Source organism: Osmia bicornis, chromosome 2, assembly GCF_907164935.1.
Source record: "Osmia bicornis bicornis chromosome 2, iOsmBic2.1, whole genome shotgun sequence".
Taxonomy (NCBI): Eukaryota; Metazoa; Arthropoda; class Insecta; order Hymenoptera; family Megachilidae; genus Osmia; species Osmia bicornis.
In genome coordinates, this window is record NC_060217.1 from 11527340 (window position 1) to 11554209 (window position 26870).

Consider the following 26870-nt stretch of genomic DNA (forward strand, 5'->3'; position numbering starts at 1 on the left):
AGCCGAGGAGCAAGCTTCGTAAGTAAGGCCGTTGCACGTGTGTATTATTAACCAGAAAACGTGGCAAAAGCGGGAAAATAGGAACGGTACTGTTGAGTTCAATTGATTAGAAAATATTAATGAAACTGAATCTTTCAACTATAATGGTTACTTTAAGCGACATACTTTCCCATTTTTCCCAGATCACCTGTGGAATCTAGATCTCGTTTCTATTATAGTCGATCGGACACGTGGCACGAACGATTACGTTTGTTGATCGATCGTGTAACCGTATTAATACCGAAAAAGAAATTTCATCGTGAACGCATAGGAAGAATGCAGTTAACGATGCGGTTTTACCGGCCAAGATTTACGCATTGCGAAACATTTTTATGACGTTGAAATCCACAGACGGACTAGAAAGTACAAGCATTCGTGATTATGTAAACTGCAACCTGTCAGGTGGACACGTAATTTCAAGACGAAACTACGATCAACTTCGTAAACGGTACATAATGGAACAATGAAAAAGTACATTTGTCTTTTCACTTTCGAGTAATTACACGAGGAATAAAACTTAACGTTCGAGACACGTGTCGACGATATTATAAATTCTTCTGTGAACTCGTGCATCGTTCGTGGGAAAGTCTGAACTTTAATCGCAACCATTTAGAACGTTGAATAAGTTCAGTGTAACGAAAAACCCTTGTTTCTTAAGAGGACAAAGGGTTAAGGGTTAGATCATTCCTTGCTTTTTTCAAGCTTGAAGAGAAACGATGGGAAGTTCCTTTCTCTACATTTCCCTTTTACCAAAGGCAGTTTGCACCTACTTCAAGTATAAATACTCTTTTGGTTAAGGGAAAATGTCGGTAAAGATATCTTCCATTATTTGCCTTCGAGTGAACATTCAAGTGCAACGAAGACTCTTTATAGTCAAGAGTGAACATAAGGGTAGGAGCCTCCCACCACTTGCCTTCGGAACCCAAAGAGAACCCAAGAGGTTAAGAAGAACCTTTTGTCTTCCTCAACGATTTCTTTGAACTAAAGCGAGCCTTAGTTGCACGTGACCGTACCAATTCCTTTGAAATGTTTTCTACTACCAAGAAAGTGAACTTTTTGGCTCGTTCCCTCTTTAAAGCGGCTACGAACTTGACGTATGCGCCGGTACGCGCGTAACGCGACCGATTCGAAAATAGACGTCTTATTTTCTGCACGGCTCGGGAGAAAATAAACGCAATCTGTGGCAACTCCGAGTTATTTTTGATCTGGTACATCGGTGCACGTCTTCGTGTCTCGTGTCGCCTTTTAATCGTCTTCGCAGCCTACGTGCCTGATCCCAATACGTAATATCAGTAGCCGGTTGAAGACGAAAACATTTGGTAAGAGCAAGTACGATAGGGTGTCGTTGGTTCGTTATCGTGGTCGGATCTTTAACCTTTGATTCCGGATTCTGTCACGAGACACCGAGCAATTTAAATTCCTTCTAGAGCACTCGACGGATTCCTCTTTCGGCTGAAATCAAATTATGCATTGTACAGTGGCCGTGTACCATAGCACGCCTACGTGACTTTTAGATAGAACGATCGCCACCAATGGACACATGTCCATGAATATTCAATCGTGTTTTGCATGTTTTCATTCTCATTGTGTATAGGCATTTTCAGGGAAAATTGGGGAATATGAAGCAGGATATTTAATCAATCAGTCAGAATCTTTGAAAATTTGGTAAATATGAAAGAAATATTATTATAATTAGCATACATGGAGAAGTTAATTAATTAATCAGGAAATATAATGTAAGTTAAATATATAATTTTTAAACGAAAGTGTTTCATATGTTGAAATGATATGAAATGGAAAACTAAATTAAAATTAGAGGCTCTCTCCATGGTATACTGTCCGAAAGTTAATACCAAATGCATTACGTGTACTAAAATCTAAGAGAGTGTTTAGGCCTGAAATACGACTCCTTTTGATTTGCAATATTGCAAATAACACACCGAATCTTATAATTCATTGGCTTGTATTCTCCCATCTTCCCTGCCCCAGCGAAGCGATTCAAATGGATCCTTTCAAGCGTTTCACCCTTCTCTCATCCCTTTGTTCGTCTTTACGTAATACCTTGAGGAATGCGCAGTTCTTGTTACGTAAAATCGAAGAACATTGAATTAGCAATGATGCTACAAAGTAAAATTGATGTAATCATGGTTTTAGAAAAGAATGAGACAGAAAAAACTTGGGTTGAGAGAAGCAGGTACGCGTGAAAGTAATTACGTCACCGTGATTGCATCGTTGGGTGCACCTAGGTGCTTCCCCTCGATTATCGTCTGAAAATCGCGTCACTGAAACGTCCGTTCGTTTGTCCTTGACAAATTAGAACATTCGCTCAGCCGATGCATAATTATAACCGTTACTATAACGTTCCCTCCTTGCCCTGGATAGTTCCCTCGAAGAAAAGCTGATAGGTCCGCGCGTTCCCAAGGAATACGCTTCGCACTCGCGAATCTGAAAATCTTGTAAACCTTCCTTCCCCTTTTTCATTGTAAGATCCCTCGTTTGACGGTACGATTCAACGCGCTATCTCACGCTCCAATTAAATCATCGCGTTTCGAATTAACAGCGCGAAGGAAGTCACCTGCTGTGTACGAAGGTTCACACCGGTTAAGGATTCCATAATTCCAATCGTACCGCATAATAACTCGCCTCCAGTTACCCGTCGAAGCGGTACGACGATACGAAACAGATATTACACAATCCGGAGAGTTGCGTTATCCGAACGCATGCGTTCACGTAAAAAAGCGTTGCGTTTACAAAGTGCAACCGCACGCGTGATACTGATGTAACCGATTCGACCTGCATATAACGGACCAACGTCCGAGAGGATGTCATCGTACAGAGACACCGTGCGCGAAATAACCGAGCGTTTCTCTCGTGTATGCGAAACGCCGCGATCAAACAGGACACATCGCGTGCACGTGTCTGTAAGGGTAAACGCGTGGTCGAGCGCGTGACTCGGCGATCGAGGCGTGCCCTTCTCTCTCTCGATCACGTGGAATGTAACGCGGTACATTATCTTCATCTTTATCCATCTCACGTGATTTCCAGTTACGCTTCGTCTATCCTACCTTGGTCGCGAATTGCACGCGTTTCTCTCTAATTCGCGAGTCACGCTAACCCGTTTTCTCCGTCCGCGTCAGCCGACACGCAGGTATGCCGATCGCTGCACACGCTCCTCGTGGCACGGCTCGTCGCCATCGCCTCTTTCCGCGCACCTTTCGATGTCGCGAAAGAAAGAGAAGGTTTATGTTTAAGAAAAAAAATTTCTTCGAGTCCTTCTATAAATCTATTAACTATCATATTATCTATCATGGTCAGATGGGAAAATGTGATATGTTCACCTTTCCTCAAAACTAGGATCGTTAGTTAACTTGGTAGGCACCAGGTCTGGTTTGAAACTGGTCTTGCAAGAAATATTCTTTAATTGTAACATCTTATTTCGATAGAAATATTTCGGTCAAAATGCAATATGCGATGCACGTGTCGAGGACCAGTTCCATCCCAGATAGAAATTTTACATGACATTCAAATATTTGGTCTAATAGAAATGTTTTCTATGCTTTGTAACATTGTGTTTCATATAAACAAAAGCGTCTTATTAGCGTTGGCATTACCAACTTAGAGCTAATTATAGCTCCCCGTTATCATAATACCAAAAATAGATAGTCTAGAACGTTCGCTTGAATTCAACGATGGACTCTCGTTATCGATGGCCACGTAGAAGGAAACCACGAGTACGAGTGACTATTTAAAGCGGACCCTAGAGACACACTTCCGGCCTAAATACGCGTATCGAGTGCGAGATCCGGTTTCTGATTACTTTGAGGTCACCTGTTACCTGTGGCAGAGTTTGCTTTATGCTTGACTTTCAATGGGTATTATGCTTATCATAAATCAATGGATACCTGATTCCAGGTACATAATTATAAGAATTATGTGTTTCTTTAAAATTAAGCTATTATGCAATAATGTAAATAACTGCATCAACGCTGTTATCGAGACGATGCAATTTAGTTGATTCTAAAAAAATTAGATATCTACTTCGTCAATGAAACGAGTATCCGAAATGTCAAAGGGCATAATTTCCACCACATTACAGATTGCCTTTTACTGACTTGTTCTGAATGAAACAAGTTCAGTTAAGTTTAGACCAAGAAAAAGGTAACAAGATTTTTTGAAAAGTCAAATTAGAAAAAAATATTTAACAGGCTAAATGACAGTGGAAGCGATCGTATGCAAATGGAACAAGCTATAGCTCTAAAGTGGTATAAGATTGAAAAAATTTTCGTGAGGAAAAATTAAATGGTGTCGAATGGAGCATTACTTGATGCATCTGTCAGTTCCGGAGGTGGAGGTGTTCCAAAGATGTAAAAATCGTCTTCACTTTTTTAAATGGAAGTATATGCTTTTCCATACGTCAATCGAAGCGTTTTTTAATTCTCTACAAAAAAGTATTAAGACACTTGAGTCGAAAATTGATTAGTTCAAAAGATATCTTAGGGAGAGACCTCTAGGATCTTCCTGTCTCTCCCTGAAATAACTTTTAAACTAATAAATTTTTGACCGAAATACCTTAATAAATCTTGTAGAGAATAACAAGACGCGGGATTTGACACCGACAGAAGTAAAAAATTCCATAAAAAACAAATTAAGATAACTAAAATTTCGAACTTTTTTTGAAATTTTTTACCTCTGTCGACGTCGAATCCTGCGTCTTGTGATTCTCTACAAATAATTATAAAATACTTGCATCGACAATTCATCACTTCAAAAGATATCTTAGGAAGAGATCGGAAGATCCTAGTGGTCTCTTCTTAAGATAATTTTTGAACTGATGAATTGACGAGACCAGAAAGTATATAATTCCAATAAATTTAAAAAAAATTAAATCAGGTTCTTCAGGGAAGTATTCTTCTGCGTGTTAATTCAGCTCAATTCACTTTCTTCTAATAGATAATTCTCTTCTAAGAATATGCATACAAACTAAAACATTGCACTCCAAAAATACCACTTTCACAGCAGACGCGTGCATTCAATGCATAAATGGCGTTGCCAAATCGTCAACGTAATCTACTTTTTATCATTGCATACTTTTCTGAGTCCGGTGTCACGTTGTACTTAAACGTGCTGCATCAGTCGACCGAGCCATACACGCACGTCCACGTTTCCCACGAACGTAAACAGTTCTTTTTAAATACAACCGTCTTCTGATCCAAGATAAGAAATGGATTCGACCCACAGGAAACGCAACTTTTCGATACAGGTTTACCTTAGCTTTATTACGTAAATTTCCTGGAAAATGATCTGAATAATATTTAACTTCATCACCGTCGAATATCTTTGGTCTCTTTACATTCTCTCTTCTTTTTTTTTTTTTTTTTTAATTATATAAGAAATCCAAGCTTCGCTTTTATCAGCACGATTACATCTCGAGGCGTTGATTTCTAAAAAACAAAAGTATTTCCTCGCGTCGAAAATTCAATTCGTTGATTTCTTCAAGCATGACCTTTGTCTTTGACGAAATTGCCTCATGAGGGCGTTTAATACTGCAGATTCATCGTTAAACTTAATGTTTACTATTCTGAAGCGAAATATTATCTTTGGTGACTTCAAGAAGCGTTATCTACCGCCATTACGATCGCCATGACACGAGATATTTCATGGTGAAATAAATCAGATAAAAGTCTCTACTGAGAATTATTGAAAATCTCTTTAGAAATATGTTTCGTTACATTTCACACGGCGATATGAACAACAAAAAAATATCACGTGACGTATAGAAATAATAAAGTTGATACGGCCTTGTAGGATGCTTGTTAAGAAACCCACACAATCGTTCCTGGCTTTGTTTACTTCACCAAGCGTGTATTCCAACTGTTATCGTCAGGAAACCGGTTCGACGGTGGATTTATTCGGTTTCGATATCAACTGTCGCTGGGGGAGTTCAAGAAGGCAACTCACGATTAAACGGTGCCATCGGACACCATGTTGTTCATAGCCAGTTAACGAGTTTCTTACGATGCTTCTTCTTTTTTTTCTATCTACATGCATATTCTGGTCGACGATAAAAAAAGAAATTTAAAGAAAGAAACTAAGAACAGATTATTCCAGGTTATATCTATCATCTTGAAGTCAATTAAATTCATTTTCTTCGACAGGCATTGTTCTGGTAATTCTGTGCAATTTAACGAGTGCACGTCGAGTACATGCGACGAATACGTGGTAATTCTTAATTACCCACGCTTTCTTCCTTTCGACCAACTAAACACATCTGTTCGTTCAGTTGTTCTTAATGTATCCAATATAACCATTTATTAACTTACTAAATACAAGTACGCTTTAGTTTCACGTGCAAACGATGGACGCACGAATTAAGACGCCATCTTATTTTCGTAACCAAAACATCTCTTCGCGGGTAGATTAAGAATTTCTTACAGGAGTAGAATGAAGTTTCGTTTGAATGTGTCGCTTTAAATTACAATCGAAACAAATGTAATATTCACGCGTTAAGTTTATGACGAGATTGATCGATATAAATCGATTAATCGTTTCATATGGTATGTTTAAAGTTACACTCTTCGTTAAGATGTCTTGAGAATTGTAAATAAACAAAATCAACTATCATTATTTAGCGGTAACCTTGCCGAACGTTGAATAGTTTTTGTACATAATGTACAATAGATGCATACGATCGCGTTTTTCCTTACGCACGTATGCATCGTCGGTATTCGATCTAGTAAATAACAGCTGCTCCGAATGTATACGATATCGTAAACTTATGTAACACTTGTCTTATTTATAAATTGACAAGTAATCATTTTCTTTTTTCCTTTTATAAACAATTATTTACTTTTTCAGCATTCACTCGCGGTATTTTCCTCACGCGTTGACGTACAGACGAGACGATGATTTGTGATTTCGAATGATCGACACCGTTATGGAAAAGATATTCTTCTTTTCTAGTCTCGTGCTATTAAAATTAGAAATAACCGATTGTGTTTTTTTTCTAACGAAAATATAAAATTGTACACGGTGCATATAATCTTGCAATTTCAATTGCAAATCATTACAATGTAACGTTATTATAAATCCAATGAAAGACGTAAAATATTTATTACAGTCGATCGAATGAAAAGGATAGGATCAATGAACAATTATGTCGATCATTGGATAATGGGAATTCATACTGCACTCGATAATTATACTTCGTCGAAAGAGATATAGACAAATTAATTAGTTTACTTGATTATATTTTAGTCCCGTTCGCCCCTCTCTTCAGCACGTTCTTCCGCTCTTGCTTTCATTCTAGTTATAAATGCTTGACCCTTACTTTTCCTAAAGTTTTCGTATGGATCATTTAAATTAATACCAACGCCTTTGTATTGATCATTTTTATCTCTAATTTCACCCCCGGATATTGGTGCTTCGATACCCTGTTCATTGGCACCAAGTCCCGCACCACCCCAGCCCATTTTCTTCAACAACTGATGACCTTTGTTGCTCTCGTCCAGGCTAATTTCTTGCGGCGCTTTACTGTAAGTTGATCCGCTGGAATTAAGTAATTTGTGAGAATCAAACTTTCTATTAGATTTTAATGGTCTTCATTATTAACCCTTTCGATACGGCACCCAGCTAATTAACTCGCTGCTCGACTTCGGCAACAAACGTACTAAAGCATATAAACCGCTCGATAATTCCCTGTCTTCGAGGATCTCAAAACGTGTCTATATAAGGAATGCTAAATTAACGAGCGACAATGGCACGTGTGCTTTCTTCGCAGTTCGTTTGTTTACAGACGAGCTAAACACAACACAGGAGTATAGCTCATTCTTTATCTAGGAAACAGAGCGAGTAATGTTTCTTAGCAGAGAATTATCAAACGGCTACTGTAGGTAGTAAAAAGGAAAAAGAAAAATTTGTGACTACACAAGCCACAGCAAGATGTTGCATATACATAACCTTAAAATAAAATATAAATGACGTGTTCTTCTCGTAGCTCTGGGTTTTTGCTCATTCAGCAGCTGATTCCTGTTTTATCGAAAGGGTTAAATCATTGTATATACACTTACAGAAAACTAGGCGGAGTTGGACTTCGATCTTGCCTGTCCATTCTTCTGTCAGGACTTCGATCTTTGTTGCTATTCCTCCTTCTCCTGCTCCTGTTATTATGATTGCTAGTACGACTATTGCGTCTATGGTTAGCAGCGGGAGATCTGGATCTGCTTCTCCCTCTCGATCTTGAACGCGACCTACTTCGTGATTTACTTCGATATCGTTTCTTTGGTGGGCTAGGACTTTTAGATCTTGGCCTAAGGATCGGCGAAGGCGATTTCGATTTCTGCCTAAGACCGGCTACTATGTCCTCTTCTTTACGTTTACGCGCAGCGTTCTTTGCTTTATAATACTCGTATAAACCTAATTTTTCCCATCCATCGCTGTAACGTTCAAACATTGTATTTTAATGTGTTGTTCAATGTTCTGATCGCAGCTATTTTATACATACATGATTTATATTGTAATACACTTACCTATCTCGTGGAGAGTCATGATTTGGAGGCGCGTAGAATGCTTCTACAGCTGCTACCAATCGTTCACTCGGAGGAGCAGGTGGTGGAAGTCTAATAGCTTCTGGATCCAATGGTTTATATTCGGCATCTTCCAATTTGATTAGAGGCACCATCAGACCAGCAGGAAGTTCATAGTAAGGCATACTGGGCATTAAGTCTTCGACGGAAGGCTCGTGTATAACGGGCGGTGGACCGAATCCAGGTGGTGGTTTTGAAAAATCTGGTAATGGAACATTTGTAAATGGCGGCGGTTCGCTTCCGGGAGGTACACCCCATCCTGGCGGTGGTTGACTGAAATTTACATCTGTGGCTATTGGAGCAGGAGGGCCGGTATGACTAGGTGGTATAGACATATTCTGCTGATTCTGTGAATGATTACTTTTTTCTTAGTACTTCTTAAGCATATAAACATTAAATCTGTGAAAATGATTGCCTTACCAATTGTGGTGGAGGTGGGGGTGGAGCTTTTAATTGTTGATCAATGGCTATTTTTTGCTGCTCAATGTTCTGAATTTGTCTCAAAGCATGAGTAACAAACGCTTGATGTTGTGCTTGATAATTATCAAATGTCTGTTTTGTTGACGTGGTAATCGGTGTGATTGCACTAGCATGCTGTGCAACCAGGTTGGCCTGATACTCAGACCAAGACGTACTTGGTTGTTTCAACTTATCTATAATTCCTTCATCAAAGTAATTATTTTTTGATTCCCATAAGCTTAATAGTTTATTTAATTTATTAAGTTGTTCTTCTGATGCAGCTAGTGAAGTGTTACAGAACATGGGAACAACAACACTTTCCATTGCCTTGCGAAGATCCATAGATTTTTTTCTTGCACTAAAGAAGTTTACCATTAAGTACCGTGCTCGCGTATTTTACGGAAGTTATCAAATTTTACAATTACAAGTACTACTGAACTTCGTACTCATTGTATTAATAAATACATTTTTATTTAAAACATACATTTTCAATTAACACGAACATTTCGAAATTTGCAAATAGTTTTTAAATACATCTTCTACTTACCAATGATGTAAAACATCGTTGACCAAGTAGATGATATGGAGTTTATGACTAAAATTTGTCGCCTGAATTACTCTGAAAGAAATATTTAAAAAAATTAGCGTGGATGTATGTTTAATATCACACAATTGAGGTTTAAGAAAACATACTTCTTTAGCAAATGGTCTGCAACAACTTGATTACTTTGTGGCGTAACAGAATTTTGAAGTATCCAGGCTTTTCCTGCACTGATGCTATCTTTTGTGCAGCTATCAATGATAGGTTGTAGAACTGCATCAAATGCGGTCAAATCTGTATTCGTGCTTTGCGCACTATTCTGTAAAGCTGTTTCTTGAGCTTGTCTCACAGCATCCTCAACCCTTCCTTGTTGTTGTGCCATCAATGCAGCATGTTGCGCAGCCAGATTTTGTTCTGATTGTCTAACTTGTTCCTGTAGCGTGGTCTGCTGTGACTGAAGATTTGCCAATTCATTTTGAAGCCATCCAGGGGGCCCACTGATGTTAACCGGTTGAGTAACACCAGCGATAGGTGGATTTACACCTCCCATAGCACCAGGCACCGGTCCAATTGGTCCTGCATTTCCTGGCCCTCCAATTTGTCCTGGTACTCCAATTTGTCCTGGTACTCCAGGTATAACGGGACCACCTTGATTTCCCACTGGTCCAATCCCCACTACTGGATTTAATCCATTGTTTTGAGTATTTAGGCCAGGTGCAAGATTGACGTTATTCAGTGGCTGCGCGACGGTAGCGGCTGTTTGCTGCTGCTGCGAAACGTTTAAACGTGGGTCTGCATTTTGCATTGGATTTATTCCTTTTTGCTTTAAAACTGTAAACGAATGACGGTGGATTATTGTAAGATGTTTGATTCCTTCAATGGATATTGAAAAAGTATACAAATAGTCCAATTTCTGTTGAGTCTTATCTTCTACCAGTGCATAATAAAATTGCTGGCATTTATGAGAGAATTATATCAAAAATTCGGTAAGTCTTTTGGGAGCACTATACTCTTTCCCTGTTTTATATAATATATATATATACATGTATTATTTTTTTTTTTTATTTTTTTTTTTTTTTACAGTACTAGGGTATTACAGGGTACAATGGACTGTATTTCCCACATAGATTGAAGCAATATATCAACAATGTAGTCCGTATTAGACAAGCTCCAGTAAGAATCTTAAAACTACATCTTCTTAAAATCACCATTGCCAAGAAATAGAATACGTCTTTAGCTAAAGCATTCTGCTTAATAAATAGCAATCCCAAAATCTTGAAATGAAGTGCTCATATTCGATGAATAATAGTTTTGTATGTTCACTATGACGAATTCAGACCCTTTCACCCGTATCTCTTTTTCAAAGTCATTCGTTGTTCGTTGAATAAAGCATGGCCATAATGCTTCTCAATTGTTGTAGCTGTTAAGGGGCTGTATCCCACTTACTGGCTTGCTCTGTAGTCACTTTGTATTGATAGTAGTTGAAGTGCTCTCCACCGAACAGGAAACCAAACTTTGGGTTGTCCTTCTGCTTGTTTTTCGTCATCTGCTCGAACTCTGGTCCATTGCGAGCCACAAACTGTGCCAGCTTGTCTATGATGTTCCGTAACTCTGTATCTGGGTATTATACCAAAAGGAACAGAATTAGCACAATGACCAAGTAATTGTGAATTACTTATACAATTATTACAGTATAAATGATTACTATATAATATTTAAATACAGTACTGAAATAGGATCTCTTATTTTTAAAGTACGTAGTCCTAAATCAGCCCATCGTAACCTGAAATATTGAATCTGTTTTGAAACTCATTGTATTGTTAACATATCTATAAGGATCTGTTTGAGAAATAATTAAATTCATTGAGTAAACAGTTTATTTTTAATGGTAGCCTAATATATTGCAGTATATGCAAAGGTTTACATAACCTACTATTTAGAATCTACATTTTGTCTTTTTTTTAACGTGTCTGATTACTTCCATTGTATGGAAATGCACAAGTCCTCAACTCTGACTAACTAAAATGCTAGAACGACAGATCACAAATATTATAATTAATAAGAGTGATTGAATGTTAATATGCTCGCCCGGAGTGGGAATGTGCAAAACCGCGCTTGGCCGAATCCCCAGATCACAACATTCTTTTTCTTACCTGCAGGTGCCTGGTCCATTATCGTGAATACTTTATTTTACTTTCACACGGAATTCAATCGCGTCTGTCTTTTACTTTCGTTAATACTTTTTCGTGCAGAATTGAAATACTCCTTCGCAAAACATTATTTTCTCACACTCTGAACACGACAACGCTAGACGTCGCCATTAATTCCGGGATATTCATGTTTCATAAAATCACCACCAGAGTTGCTGATACTCCAACTTACCACATGCGGAAATTCTTCCATTTCAGCTGAATTTCATTGGCATGTGACAAGATTTGCTTTCTTGTCACTTTTATACAATATTTGTGTTCATATCAATTCTCGTGTTTGCATCAAATTGCAATTGTTTAAGGTAATGCATTTGACATACATATTTGAAGGTACTTGTGAATGGATTGAGTGAAATTGAAATTACACAGAATTATTATTCAGACAGTAACTGTCTTCATGTTGAAATACATAAACGTTTTTGATAGTAATCGCTGTATACAAGAAAAATTAAATCCTTTGGTTATTTTTAATACTTACTTCTGTTTCAATTGCTTCATTATGACTCAATAATTTTCACAGTATCAATTTTCTTTTACAGATAATAATTGATTCCACTGCATAACCTACATATTAGTCATTTGTGTAAATTTTAGACATGCCTGTAGCAGAAGCAAAATCCAGTTGGGCTGATGAGGTAGAAGAAGAGGGAGGAGCATTGCCTCCACCTTCAGAAACTTATGAAAATGGATTCAAAATCCTTACTGAATATAAATATAACCAAGATAATAAAAAAGTCAAGGTAGTTCGTACATACAAGATTGAAAGACGCGTGGTTTCAAAGACAATTGCTGTACGTAAAAATTGGGCTAAATTTGGAGATTCAGCAGATGACAGACCTGGACCTAATCCTGCTACTACAGTTGGTGGTGAAGATGTTTTCATGCAATTCATTTCCAGTAAAGAAGAAGAGAATAAAGTTGAAGAGGATAGTCTTGATAAATTGAAGAGTATGGGAGATAAAGGTGTAGTGAAATGCCGTAATTGTAATGGAGACCATTGGACATCAAAGTGTCCCTACAAAGATACAGTTCTTGCTGGAGGTATATTTTATTCTTATAAATTGATTCTGGATAAAAATGATATTTCATGCTTATTAATTAAATGAAATTAAATTATTAGGAAAAGTACCAGATGATAAAAAACCGCTTACTACTCCTGGTGCTCCTGGAGCAATGGCAGAATTGAAAACTCAAGGTAGCAAATATGTACCACCCGGTATGCGCGATGGTGCTAATAAACGCGGCGATTCAATGCAAATGCAAAGGCGGGATGATACAACGGCTATTCGTATTTCTAATTTATCAGAGAGTACTACAGATGCTGACTTGGAGGAGCTTGTCAAGCCATTTGGTACTGTTCTTAAATTTTATCTTGCTAAAGACAAGCAGACAAATCTTTGCAAAGGTTTTGCATATGTACATTTTAAATATAGACCAGATGCTGCAAAAGCTATTGCAACACTTAATGGTTATGGTTATGATCATCTTATTTTGAATGTAGATTGGTCAAAGCCACAACAACAAAGTAATTGAAATTATTAATTAAAAAATAATGCCATCTTTAATTCAATCTGAACTGTCTCATTCGGTATTATATAAAACGAAAATACATATAACAGTTTAAATATAATTTGTATTCTTAGTATCTTTTTGATTAAAAATAAATCTCACACTACTGTATATTGTGTTTATTAATTGATTTCCAACAATGTACAAGTCTCCAGGTAGACGTAATTTGAAAACTACGATTTCGTTGATTGTTCACTCGCGAAAGACGTCAACAAGGTAAAACAGACCAGAAATTTAGTTTCTCGTTCATTCTGTAGGGCGCAGTTCGTTCGTTTGATTAATAAACAATTGTAAAATTATTGCTAATCGTAATGGAATCGTTCTTATAATAAATATCAGCGAAAAAATCGAATACTGTACTGTTTTTAGCAACACCCGTCTTGTATTATATTTTATATTATTGTAATTATGTAATAAATAAAGGGGAATATTGCCTTAATAACACTTTCCTATGGCGTGATTTTAATACGAAATATTTAAGAACATATTATTTCAGATATAAATTTTGACACTTGTGTGCAATGTATGCATAGTACAATAATTATTTGTAGTTAGTTCGTAGAAAACGAACGAACTGCGCCCTACAGACAAAACGAGGAACTAAATTTCTGGTCTGTTTTATCTTTTTAACGTCTTTCGCTACCGACGAGATACTCTACCTCGTCGGTGTCTCAACGCTTGCATTTAATTACAGCACTATCTATTCAGAAAAAGCGGAAACTACTCGACAACTTACGTTCCACTACCTTCTGATAGATAGTGCTAGTGTTCCCTTACAACTTGTAAAATTACTGAAAGAAAGAAAAATTGATCGGTAAGTTGCCGAGTCGTTTCAGCCGTTTTTGTATAGATGACACTCCTATAAAAAATGAGAACACACCCTCAACTTGGCCAGGGTTGGCATGATGCAGGACACTAGGTGTATGCGGCTATCAAATGGAGGACATTGACCACATACTATGGCACTGCAGACATACACGAGAACATAGGAAAGAAATGCTGCAACAGCTGAAAGCAACGGGACTGACACCACCATACTCAATAGACAACCTTTTATTGGCACCCAACATTACCGGTTTAAAAATTATTACTTCTTCGATGTCCGAAGACAGAAGACAGACTGACACGCTTCAGTTTAAAGGGGCTAATTTATAGTAGCGACTATAGATACAAAATGGTTATATGCTTTGTTACTAACAATGAGATTTGGCAACACTAGGCTCGAGGCACGAGTAACTATTTTTAATAGTATAGCTTCAAACTAGTAATTTCATAATTCTTTATCGAAGTTCTATAACATTCCTTTAAGCAGAAAAAAGACTGTTATCTTTCCCTTTCAATTACAATGCCCCCCTCGATTTGCATTACTATTATTGCAAAGATACTTAATCTTGGCCTTCATCATCGCCACAGAGGATTTCACCCTGGTCGATGATAATTCGAAATGTTCGTATCGTTCATTTATGACAACCCGTTAGCTGTGGAAACCGGTTTCATTAAAGTTTTTACGAGTCAACGATGTGAAATCAGAAAAATTATCACTGTGCGATAAGTGTATGCAAAATATCCCGTTGTTCTTGAGAAAAAATATCGAGTGACTGGTTTAAGTGTGGAAAATTCATTTTTTATCCTTGAATAATGAACAATTATTCGTAGCTGTCACATTACTTAAAGAAAAAAAATTAAAACGATTCTTCTTATTATTTTTGTGATCACTGAAATCGTTACTAATGTCACACATTGTCTATATTTTATTCAGCAAAGAAAAGAATGTAGATCTATAAAAGTCTCAATCACCACTCGTTAGTCGACCTGTTCCCTGTATACATAAATACAAGTATAGTCATCAGTTCTCTGAATTACTAATTAACTACAATCATCATCTGATTTATTAAATGCCTCTTTGACATCCAATAAAATTTCTATACGGAGGAATTTTATTTCGTACACGAGGTAAAAGGTTCACAAATTCAATCTCAAAATACAGTGGAGTAATTTGGACCTCCTCTGGGGTGGGCCTAGTCTCTTAAAAATTTCAAAATTTTAGAATTTTCGAATTTTAGAACTTTAGAATTTTAGAATTTTAGAATGTCCAGATTTTTACCTTTAGTTACGCCGATGCTCAAGAATTAACTAAAGTGACATAAATACGACATAATTTACGCGATGGAAAATTTCAATTCTTCGAAACATTTGGTAAGACTAATTTCCTGAAATACGTATCAATTGTTCTAATGATATGTATTACGAAGCGAATCTTACAATCAACTCCTCTGTCACGCTCGATTTGTTTAATATAATGGGGAAAATGAAACAATAGAGCATCGTTCTGGTCTTTCTTCTTCACCAAACAAAAGTTTGTTTTATGGCGTCATATCGTGTGGTACGTTGTAACGTGAATCAGAAAAAAATTAACACGACATCGTGTATTTAATCGTAAATGCGATTTACGTTTCTATCGTTTATAATCTTTCGGTAGTCGAAGTTGCTTCAAAAGTACGATCATCGATCGAACAAATTATTCAGAGTCCTCGAAAGATTGGATCAAACTTTTGTATAGTGTGTCCGTGTCGCGTCACCGTCGATTTCCGTGTTTGTAACCAGCACAGCTTCCTTGATGATGCACAATGAATTCTGAAGAGCCAAATTTCGCGAACACGAGAACCCTGCATTTTCAGAATCTCGATATAAGCGAGAATGTCAAAGAAGAGAGCCCTCGGTCAGAACGGGGAAACATCTTCGACAACGTTTATAAATTGACCACCACAGACAGGTACGTTTTGTTTTTCATTTAATCGGTGCAAAGGTAAAAGAAAGTTGTATGGTGAAGAAGAAAAGTTATTTAATTAATTATTGACGTAAGTAGGATTTTTTCTGAGGTGGGCCAGATCCCATAGATATTTTAGAATTCTGGAATTTTGGAAGCCTGAAATTTAAAAAGTCTTGAATTTGTAAGTTTTGGAATTCTGGAATTTTTTAATATTTGAATTGAAAAATTTTGAAACTAGTATTTTGATAATCCGGAATTTTGGAATTGAAAAATTTTAGAATTTTTTAGTTGAAAAACTTTGGAATTCTAAAATTTTGGTAATGCGGAAAATTGGAAAGTCTAAAATTTTTTGGCCAGCCACACTTTTGCGAGGCCAAACCCACCTTCCCCCCTACTTATTTACGTCAATGTGTATTCCTATAGAAATTCATAAATTAATAGATCAATGAACACATTAGCTCCTACTATCTTTTCTTAACAATTTCCATGATGGTAGATATCTTAAAAAACATAGCAACCCCTTTTTACGATATTTTTCATCACAAAATAACATGTTTTCCATGGGTAACAGGCAATCACTTAACTTTTCTACTTAATGAGAAAACAAACGATAATATAAGCGTCAGACATCTGAGATGAAAAATACATTATTTTTGCGAGAACTTCTCGTTATTTTTATGTTAAAATGGAAGAGAGGTTTCTAGAAAAATTGTAGAAAGGTTAACTTTTGCTTCTTTGTTTTTCATAAGAGATGCAGGAAAAGACCTTTTATTATTTAAAATATGTACAATTCTAAGGCTATCTGAATATCAGTCTATATTTAAATATATTTAAATAATCTCGCGGTGTTATATAGTATAATAGTGATTCTGAATAACAGAATCGTTAATGAGAAGAAAATAAAGTCATTAAGAGATGAGTTCCTTGTACATACTAATTTAACGTTAATGATTCTCATTTTAATAGCATTAGGCATTACACAATACTGCTAAATATCAATTTCAATATTTCTATTCCAAATGAAGTTTCAAAAAATTAAAAATACAAACTTTGCAATGTTCAAAATATTGCATTTATGCAAGTGCATCGATGCACTTACGAAGACAAGAATTTTCACAAAATTTTTTTTTCTACAATCTTTTCTAACTTCACTTGGAATAGTATCGTACAATAATAAATTTTCAAGCATTTTTTTGAAACTGAACCCACGCAACAGAGATTTAGAGATATTTATATAGATTCATTTGAATATCTCTTCACGCGACCAAACTTCAAGTTTATCTTCCTTTACATAGTACTTTTTCTTCCATTGGTGAAAGGAAGAAACGACTGCTTTCGAAAGGAGTTATCAGACCTTTTACGACTCATTTGAAACTTCAATTTACGTCATTAGCATCACCGTTGGTATTTCTTTATAACGGAAGAGTAGAGAGTGCATTCGAACACGAACGGTGCAGCTTGCATTTTACGTTGAATTCGATGACCAGCAAAAATCAACACGTAAATCATGAATTAATCTCCTTCTTGTCGTATCAAAACAAGAACGATTAATTCTACTGTAGATTTTTTTTAGGTTACTTCAAACATGAATGGCTTTTGAAGTACAAATGTATAATGAATAAATTTTTGATCTTAAAAATTGATGACACGAAAGTTAAGTACATATATTTTTAATAGTTTTACTTTGTTTAAACTCAAATAAATCAACTTCAAACGCCAATGAAATAAATACTATAGTCAGGAGTCGTTTATAGAAAGATCAAAGATAGCTTCTACAAACTAAAATTAAATCACTGTTGCAAATTAATCCCACAGTGATTAATTCATTTAGATACTAGAAAGGCACTGAACAGATTAAACTTTACATCACTCGTGTTACGTCTACGCGATGATAAACGTGGAAATGATCAAAGGTTACTCGGAAATCCGCGGCTCTTCCTAAAATATCTCCTTTTTTTCTGCATACACTATCGAACTCCTCTACGTTTCTTTCTCACGGCAGACATCAATCGCGTCACGGCATAATGAACAACACTTATTCTTGATGAATCATTTCTTCGATGAGATCTTAAATTGGACACCCACGAAAACACTTCTACGACGTTCGACAGGTTTTCATCTGGATGATCGATCATCGTGTATCGAAAATCATCTCGTTCAAATACGACAGACTCGATAAGACGACGAGGCGTTTATTATGCAAATACGAAATAATACCCATTCGTTCGGACAGATGAATTCTGTGATATAACAAAAGGAAACTGTGATAAATTCCAAAAATAATTATTGTTATCAGAGACAAAGTAATCTGTTAAAATACTGAAAATATTAAAAATTATTGAACGGTATTAGAATTTATAACAAAAAGTGAATAATTTTGTGTGCTCCAAAGTAAAGTTCAGCCAGTTACTCATTTTTATTTTAAAATTCACTGGGATTTATGAGTACACGTTGAACTTAATCTCAATTCTATTGTTGAGCATGGTGCATCTAATCCAAGCACGGTTAGATCGTTCAATTGCTTCGTAAACATCCTTTAGTCGGTAGAATGGCAGCATATGTCTGTTGTGCGCGATGATTAGGGAAGCAGCGGAGACACGAATGAATATTCATCGGGTGGACTTACGGTGAGTCCTGTTCATGCACACGGGCCACGAAATTACGCGGTTCTAACGCAAATTACGATTTACGTAAGCTTTATGAGCGACACCGAGGTTCGAAACAACAAAAGTGAAACGAATCGTGAAAAGCAAGGATATCCTACGACGTTTCTGTCAGATCGGCTAATTACGTGCGAAATTGAATTCTGTTAATTACCAGTTCCGCGGCTACGGACAACTAGTGAAATTGCCCGTGCTAATTGTGTTTAGAGCGGTAAGTACCGATTAGCGTCGATAAAAATTGGCTGAATAATTCTTGTAAAAATTATGTATAAGAGATCTAGTATAAAACTACAGTAGTCTTTACGAATTTTTAACTTTTATCTTTCATTTCCACTTTTATCTTTTCTCTTCCCTCTAAATAAGAGCTTAGAAAATTTAAAAATTTCCTTTTTTCTATAATCCTATCCGCGGCAATATAACGAGAGTCTATTGTGTTAATAAATATCTCGTCTTTTAATCGCAGAGAGTTAATTTAATTAACGGTAGAATTTACTTAAAATTCTTCGCAAATGTACGTACCATATTTATTCAGAATAATTTTCGTACAAATATAGACATAGGTACTTAAAATTACTATTTTGTCGTTTTAACCTCAACTAAATATCCGTTTTCCATAATATCCCTTTAAATCATTCGAAAGAACATTTTTGAACCCATACCAAACATAGTCGGTCTTTAAGCCACTATACCGTTTTGTCTCATTAAACTTGCTAACCAGTTTCATTTGTCATCGAAATACTTTGAATGTTTCGGCTGGTCGACGACGCGAGGTCCGTTTGACTTTCTGGGAAGCGTGATTAAAATACCATTATATTATGCTCCTTCAAATACATTTCACGAAACGACCGTGGAAATTTAGATAACGATATACTCCACGTTCATTGGTTTCCTTGATGAAATATCTGATAGGAATTGGCCACGATTTGTCATCGATTTTGCATGCAGCGGACATCAACGACAGACGGGTTTTAAATTAGTCTCCGGTAAGAACCATTAAACATCTTTTCTCTTTTTTCCCATGAAAATTCATTATATGCATTATGGAAAGAACGATGTCCAAAAGTGGCCAAAATTTGCCCATTATTTAAATGTATGAAATTAGTCTATCTTTAGGTAGACAAACTTTTCGGATGGCACGTGTAATATCACTATCGTTTATGATGTCATTTGAATTTCATTAATTTCAATTTTGTTTAAAGCTGTAATTAATTTTTTTCTTAGAAAATACATTGAAATTTCAATTCCTCTTAATTTAACCACACATGGACTCGGTAAACGAATTTTTATAATAATATTCTTTACTCTATTTTAGATTTAGTGTTATTAATTATTTTTATTAAATAGTGATACTAATTATATTTTGAAAAGTGGTAATTTCACGGTTTACGGAATCAGAAGCTATCAATTTGAATAGGAAAAGGAACGTAAAATGATGAGTCATAGATTCTATGAAATGTGTAATCACCAGTGTGTTAATTAACTACTGATTATACAGTACTTTGATTAAAATTGTGTATCTGTACAGAATCATGTATAAATCTAGGCAAATCACTTTGATTACGTTTCATATTGTAACGATTGTACAGAAGCTTAAGTATTAATTGATTCAGATTATTACTCATGGTTATTTGATTGGTCAGTCTGAGGTTTAATAAGCTTCCCTGATATTCCGTTCGAATTTGATGGATTAGAGTGACATTAATAGATTGAACTAACTATTATCAGAAGCTGATAGATCAAACCGGATTTCTAGTTGTTCCAAACATTTATTGTTAAATCAAAGTTTTAGTATAATTTTTAAAATAACCTTTAATTTAATTTTAGTTTATTTTAATTACTTAACACGTTGAGTGCTACCGGCGATCAGCACTGTAAATTACACATACCTAAATAATTAAAAGAGAACAATAGAGAAATTTTATTTTAAATAATAATGTTATTATATAAATAATGTAAAATAGCAACTAGAAAGTTTGAAATCTGAAATTTGAAAATTAATTATTCCCATACTTAATAATTAGAACTTTAATACGTCCCACAACAAATGCCCATTTTCATTGTGGCGGTCAACATATTAAAATGGGTCGTTTCCGACCCTGGTAGGAGTAGGCTTTTGAATCTATGAAGGCTAGTGCGTGAATATGAAAAAGATAGTTTATTATGCGAAACTGGCAGAGTTGGAATCGTGCTCGAGAAAGAGATAATCCTTTCGCATAAACACTCGAGTCATCGACGCATTACCGAAACGCGACCGTACATTCATTCCTTCTTGAGCCTTCCTTCAGTCAACACACGAACCGAAAGCCGAATAAACGAAGTTTATTTCCAAATCGGTAATATATTTATATATAGATTCAATCCCACCAATTTCTAGCGTGTGATCAACATATTGAGACAGTAATTAAGGTTCATTGTATCGAACCTCCAAAATTACAAATATTTTCCAGCCATTTTTTAGAGATTAATTTGGATCAAAGCTGTTTCAATTCCTTTTTATCAATTTTCAGTAGTCTGATTGAAAGTTAGGAGAATATTCACTTGTAAATCAAACGAGTTTAATGAACTCAGATTGTTTTCCCGAAGCTTCTGAAAGACCACTTAGCGTTCAATAAACTTAGAGACCGTCTGCTTTTGATCTTTTATTCGGTTAAATAAACTTGCATTTCCTTTGATACATTTTTAGTAGATAAAATAATCTCCGATCATGTTACACATTGAAATATGTATATTTAACGACCTATCATATGCTTAACAAAAAATCTGATACTAATAAATCATATTCTTTTTTTAATAAAACATTGTTGATTCAATTAATCATTCAACTAATCCCTTTCATGAGGAACGAAGCGTATCTTGAATATCTCAAATAAAACAAAGAAAATTAAAAATTGCCTTGTTTGAAATCTAGATCTTCGTTTAGAAGACAGAAATCAACAATTAAATCGGATATCCAGGTTAATAATTTCTTCTCCTTAGCTGCAACACTGAAATGCCTATCGTGTGCAATTGGGACGATAGGGTAGATCTTATGACATGGTAAAATAATGGTGTATCGTTATCATGGCACTTAATGATCGAAAAAGGTGAGGCATAGTTTCGAAGGAAAGAAGAATACCTGAGGCCGATCCCCGATAAAACGGTCACTGGGACCCAAGCCTAACGGGATAACCTCGATAAACTTTGGTTGGTACGGTGTCGTGAAGCCACTCCTAGCAATGCTGATGGTACGTCTCCGTATACGTATCTTAACATGCATAAACTATACACACGTTCATAATAATCTAACCGGGTATAATCGACCCGATTTGACTTATTCCACTCGACTAACTTCCGATGATAGCGCAAAAACGATCACCTAGAGCGAAATCGCGTAACGTAGTTACCAGTTAATTATCGTTTATTTTTCATTGATCCTTTTAACATCGTGTATCTTCTTATCAGTCACTTATCTTTCCTCGAGGCAATTACACAACAGCTGTTTACAAACGAGCAAGAAAAGAAAATGGAAGAAATAGAAATTAGCTTTAACATAATTTATTTTAATTCCTCTACCACTGGGCTATAGTGAATTTTGCATTTAATTAAAATTCTTTTTCTTATTTCAAAGAAACACGAATTACGTATTACTCTTCAGGTTCCTCGTAATATTTTCAAATTTTAATCAATTCACTGTTATGGAAATATGTTCTTCTAAGATTGAAAAACCTCGATAACCATAAAACCATTTTGTAGGATTAATTCAATAAATTCGGACAGCTTCGAAAGCCATCGACTGTTCCACGCAGACGACACTTTACTCGTCGTTTGCGTACCGGTTCAGAATTGCAATGCGTACATGGTTATGAATGTTAACGAGGTTTGAATGAACAGGATCCAAGCTGTTGAACATTCCAGATCGCGAGGATCCTCCGTATCTTACGATCTGTTCCCTCAGCAGATCCTTGTCCGATAAGCTGTTCAAAAGTGGAACGTCGACTCTGTTAACACGTTCCGAGCAAACGAAGCGATGCTTGCAACTGTTACGCAAAAAGTCTTCGTAAAACGTAGCTTCCTGTTATCAGCGTGCTTCATAGGTGAGCGACTCCTATTTCCCGTAGCTAATTACGTTACACGAGCTCGACGTTCGCAGCCTTTAATTTTCTACGATTCCCTGCCATGTACACGTCGAGTCGCGTGCAACGATTATAACTGTATCTCGAGTCGTCTGGACTTCTCGCTTCGAATTGCATTCGATGCATCCTGTTGATTGCCACGCGATGCACTCCTTGGTTGCACTCCTACGAGACGTTGCGTTTGCGTTTAGAGATAAAAGAAGAAACTCGGGTGTGAATGACTGCAATTGATTGGATACCATCGATCTAAAGCAGACTCGAACAGAATACGTGCACTCCTTGAGTGCAGCATAGGGTGCATCGGTAGTTAACCCTCTTACTACGGTCACCTCTCTGCTTAAAACTATACTCGTATCATTTTATATGAAATTGTCTAACTCGGAATTCGAACGTAAATAAAATAACATTGCTCAGAAAATTTTATTTGTAACGGGAAATCTTCTAGCATAGGAGTTTTTGTTTTTGATGGTTATATGAAAATTTCTATTGCATCTGTATAAAGATGCAGGGTCTCTAAGTGGTCGTAGTTTGATGGTGAACATGATTGTGGAAACAAGTTTTCTCACGTAGATTGCGAGTAAAACGTCTAACAGATTACAGATAGGTCCTTCTTGCGACACCTTTCCACATAATGGCTTCTACGACAATTTAGATTTAACTGACACCAGGCTCGTTTTAACGGTAATCGTGATCTTCGGCCGACATATGTCCAGAGAGAACTTTCTTTTCCATTTTATGTTGGATTACATAAAAGAATTCGTCCAGCTGCAATAGTTACATAACATCGTGTTGTAAACTTTATCTAGTTGTTTTTATGATTACGAGAATCGGATTGAGATAAAAAAAAGCAGTGAAGGGGTTAATCTTATATTTGATCATTAATGTGATATTTTAGTCGTGAATGTCTTCATTATTTTAGTACAAATATGGACTTTTAGAAGTCTTACGAAAAACTAGTTATACAATATCAATTACTATAATAATTAACACTTCTTAATGAAATAAGAAAGAAATGGAAAAAATAAATTTTTAACAGTATTACTATTATATTATATTAATTGATATTACAATTTGAAAGCTTAAATGTATAAGTTAATTACTCGAGTTTTTATTAAGAAAGGTTTCAATATATCGCACTACACATTAATTAAATTAATCCTGTGCCTCTCTTTTCCTTTTTAATTAAAGACTTTTTTTTTACTAATGGCACTGAATTCATTTGTACACCTAATTGTATTTCTACTGTGGCACTCAATATGGTAAAGATTTTATCTTGGGATTATTATTAAATTTTTCTACGTATTTTCCAAACGATCCAATACATATTTTCCTATCTTATCTCATTGACAGAGTCTGAATACTGATTGAATTCTTCTTCAATACACACAAGGTGTATCATTGATTTCAAGTGTATTAAAATCTACGATTCGTATCGATCATCCTTGTCATCTGGTTCTAAATTTGAAATTTATATCATGACACGAACACAATCGTAGTAACGAGAGAACGAAGAAAGGGCATCATCAACTTTGATTTTCGATCCCCCATAAATGTAACTAACTCCAAGTTCTTGTACAACATCTTCAGGCAACAACCTGGAACCAACCTTTTCTTCTTTTTTATTTCATTCCCATGGCCATTAACGTGGCGTGTCAAGCAATAATCGATGGGATTTCTTTAATTACCATCGACACACTTCTTGGATCGCGGTTCACCGACCTTACTCCAGTTCGACTTCTTCATCCTCGGCACGTCAGTTGCGTTCAATCGAGATATCGAGTTGCAGAACGATCGCAAGAATCGCGATTCGTAGCATGAAATCCATAACGGTAGTGCCAGATCGACCTTAGCCATTGTTGCGAATCTATTGCCAGCGCAATCGATAAGCTAATCAATGAATTGCTCGAAAGAGGAGCTTATTATTGACGCTGGCCTCGATTGAAGCCAGTTATCGCAACGATGTTGTTATTATTTTCTGTTTCGAATAACGGTACGATCGTTATCGAGCAATAACGTAACCGGTTGTGCGTAGTCCGATCGATGGGTCTGATTGAATTATAAAATTGATTCAAAGGATCATTTCATTTTTCTCCGCCAAGTTTTATTTATCTTGACTAGATTCATTTGACCAGATCTCCGAGTAATTTCAGAATCTTTAAAACTTAAGATTTCGACGAGATTTTGAAAATTTGAAATTTTTTAATTTTGGAATTCTGGAATTCTGGAATTCTGAAATTTTCTAACTTTTAAATTCTGGATTCTGAAATTTTGGAGTATTAAAATTTTTGAATGTCGAGGGTCCGGTCCGCATTTTCGTAGTGGGAGGAGGTCAGGTCACAGGCAACGAGTTAACTCGTCATCCCCAGTTGAAAAAATAAATAGAAAACAAAAGAAAAGTTACAAGAGTGATTCTGTAAAATCCACAGCCATCAAATCCTAACTCTCAAATAAATACTAAAAATACAACGAAGAGTGTTCGGCTAAAAAATGCAACAAGGACTTATGCATCAATTTAATATAATATCAATGCTTTCGTTTCTGTTTTTTAAAACGGTTCTTATCTGCCTTTGTGGGTAGAATAATAGGCAAGCTATTCAGGTTAATGCGAGCATTAAAATACATTTTTTCTTCTACCATGATTTCGTTTCCATTCTCGTAGATGATAAGGTAACGCGTGGACTTCTAATTGCGGGTTTCACGCTGTAAAGAACAATTTCTGCGAATTAGGAAAAGAAGGCGAAGGTCGAATAGATCAGCAGGTACGATCGTGGGAAGAAAATTCCAAGGCGTTGCCTTGACACCGTGTTATCTTCGAAACTTGTTACATACTTTCTTTAATAATACGACAATAATTACGCGCATTTTATGTACATATATCAACGTGTTATCGTAAGACAGATACAGCGTTACGTTTGCTGTCAAATTCAATTGATAACTTTCTCATTGGTGTCACTGACATTCTTTTTTGGTAACATTTACGTGTTGAATCGTACGAGAAGCTTTAATGATAAGAAAAACATAGTATTGAAGTTCTTTCATTATTTCATTTTTAACTTCTTCATTTTGATGCTGGAAAATTCCAGCAGGTACTGTATTATATTTATTTACATTTATATATTTATTAACTTGATCGATAAGCTCATCAGTGACGTAATAATATTAATTAGTATTAAATGTAAGAATTAATTGGGTGCCTTTAATGTTACGATTTCTTGATTAGTGTTTTAAATTTGAATATTTTCCCGTGCTTTTGAAAAGTGGCGCGAGAATATGATAACAATAAAGATTATTTCAATAATTGGAGTTATTATAACTTAAAAAAAATGATTATTTATTTAAAAAGAGAGAAAAAGCACAGAATTAATTTGTTCTCAAATTTGGATCACTTTGTCTTCTTTTAATGAAACATTTTTAACATGTTTCATTTACTATCTTAAAAAATTACTGTAATCTTAAAGTTACTTTCAATTTTCTTTAACTTTTTGTTTTGCAGTTTTGATTAAAAAGTAACACGTTTAAATTTCTCTTTCAAACAACCATCATAACACCGAGTAAAAGTAATAAAAGTTTTTTTTTTATTTTCTGACGTGTTCCATTTTACATTCCCCTTTAATAACACCTGCGTACACGTGTAACTTCTAATTGTAAGGTGTATAGAAATTTACTCTCTGCTTCAGATTCACTTCTCAAAGGAATCATCCACTCCATTTACTTTTTGTGTCCAAGTACACTGAATCATTTTCCAAGGTACAAATCACGATCCCAAAATAACACATGATCGTTAGGTCAGATGGAAAATGATCAAAAAATGATGAGTCAGTAAAGCAGAGCGGAGCCAATAAAGACTGGTCGGTAAAAAGAAAAAGAAGCTGAGATTGTCCGAATTCTATTTGACTTGCATGAAGGATATGCTAATCAGTAGACT

At 35.7% G+C, this 26870-nt stretch overlaps 3 protein-coding genes across 5 annotated transcripts in view; 2 read left to right on the forward strand and 1 right to left on the reverse strand.

The window, feature by feature from the left end:
- Positions 1–5181: 5181 nt before the first annotated feature.
- LOC114871458 (eukaryotic translation initiation factor 3 subunit G) lies at positions 5182–13511 on the forward strand. Of its 2 annotated transcripts, none has more exons than XM_046290202.1 (3): positions 5182–5299; positions 12426–12872; positions 12952–13511. In XM_046290202.1, exons 2-3 carry the CDS (start codon positions 12428–12430, stop codon positions 13362–13364), a joined length of 858 nt encoding a protein of 285 aa, XP_046146158.1. In that variant the 5' UTR covers positions 5182–5299; positions 12426–12427; the 3' UTR covers positions 13365–13511. The 2 variants fall into 2 exon arrangements, with proteins under 2 accessions (XP_046146158.1, XP_029033214.1); XM_029177381.1 differs by lacking the exon at positions 5182–5299 and adding an exon at positions 12022–12133.
- Positions 6320–11950, reverse strand: LOC114871457 (calcium homeostasis endoplasmic reticulum protein). The gene is made up of 8 exons (XM_029177378.2): positions 11775–11950; positions 11068–11238; positions 9774–10452; positions 9628–9699; positions 9042–9438; positions 8565–8968; positions 8106–8471; positions 6320–7584 (listed from the first exon to the last, which is right to left on the reverse strand). Exons 1-8 carry the CDS (start codon positions 11791–11793, stop codon positions 7290–7292), a joined length of 2403 nt encoding a protein of 800 aa, XP_029033211.2. The 5' UTR covers positions 11794–11950; the 3' UTR covers positions 6320–7289.
- Positions 13512–15946: 2435 nt separating the features above from the next.
- LOC114871456 (neprilysin-2) overlaps positions 15947–26870 on the forward strand; it is a 39607-nt gene continuing 28683 nt past the window's right edge. The window contains exon 1 of one of the 2 annotated variants that reach the window (XM_029177373.2): positions 15947–16173. In XM_029177373.2, coding sequence (XP_029033206.1) covers positions 16028–16173 — 146 coding nt within the window. In that variant the 5' untranslated portion in view covers positions 15947–16027. The remainder of the gene's footprint in view (positions 16174–26870) is intronic. The other variant, XM_029177374.2, reaches the window with a different exon arrangement.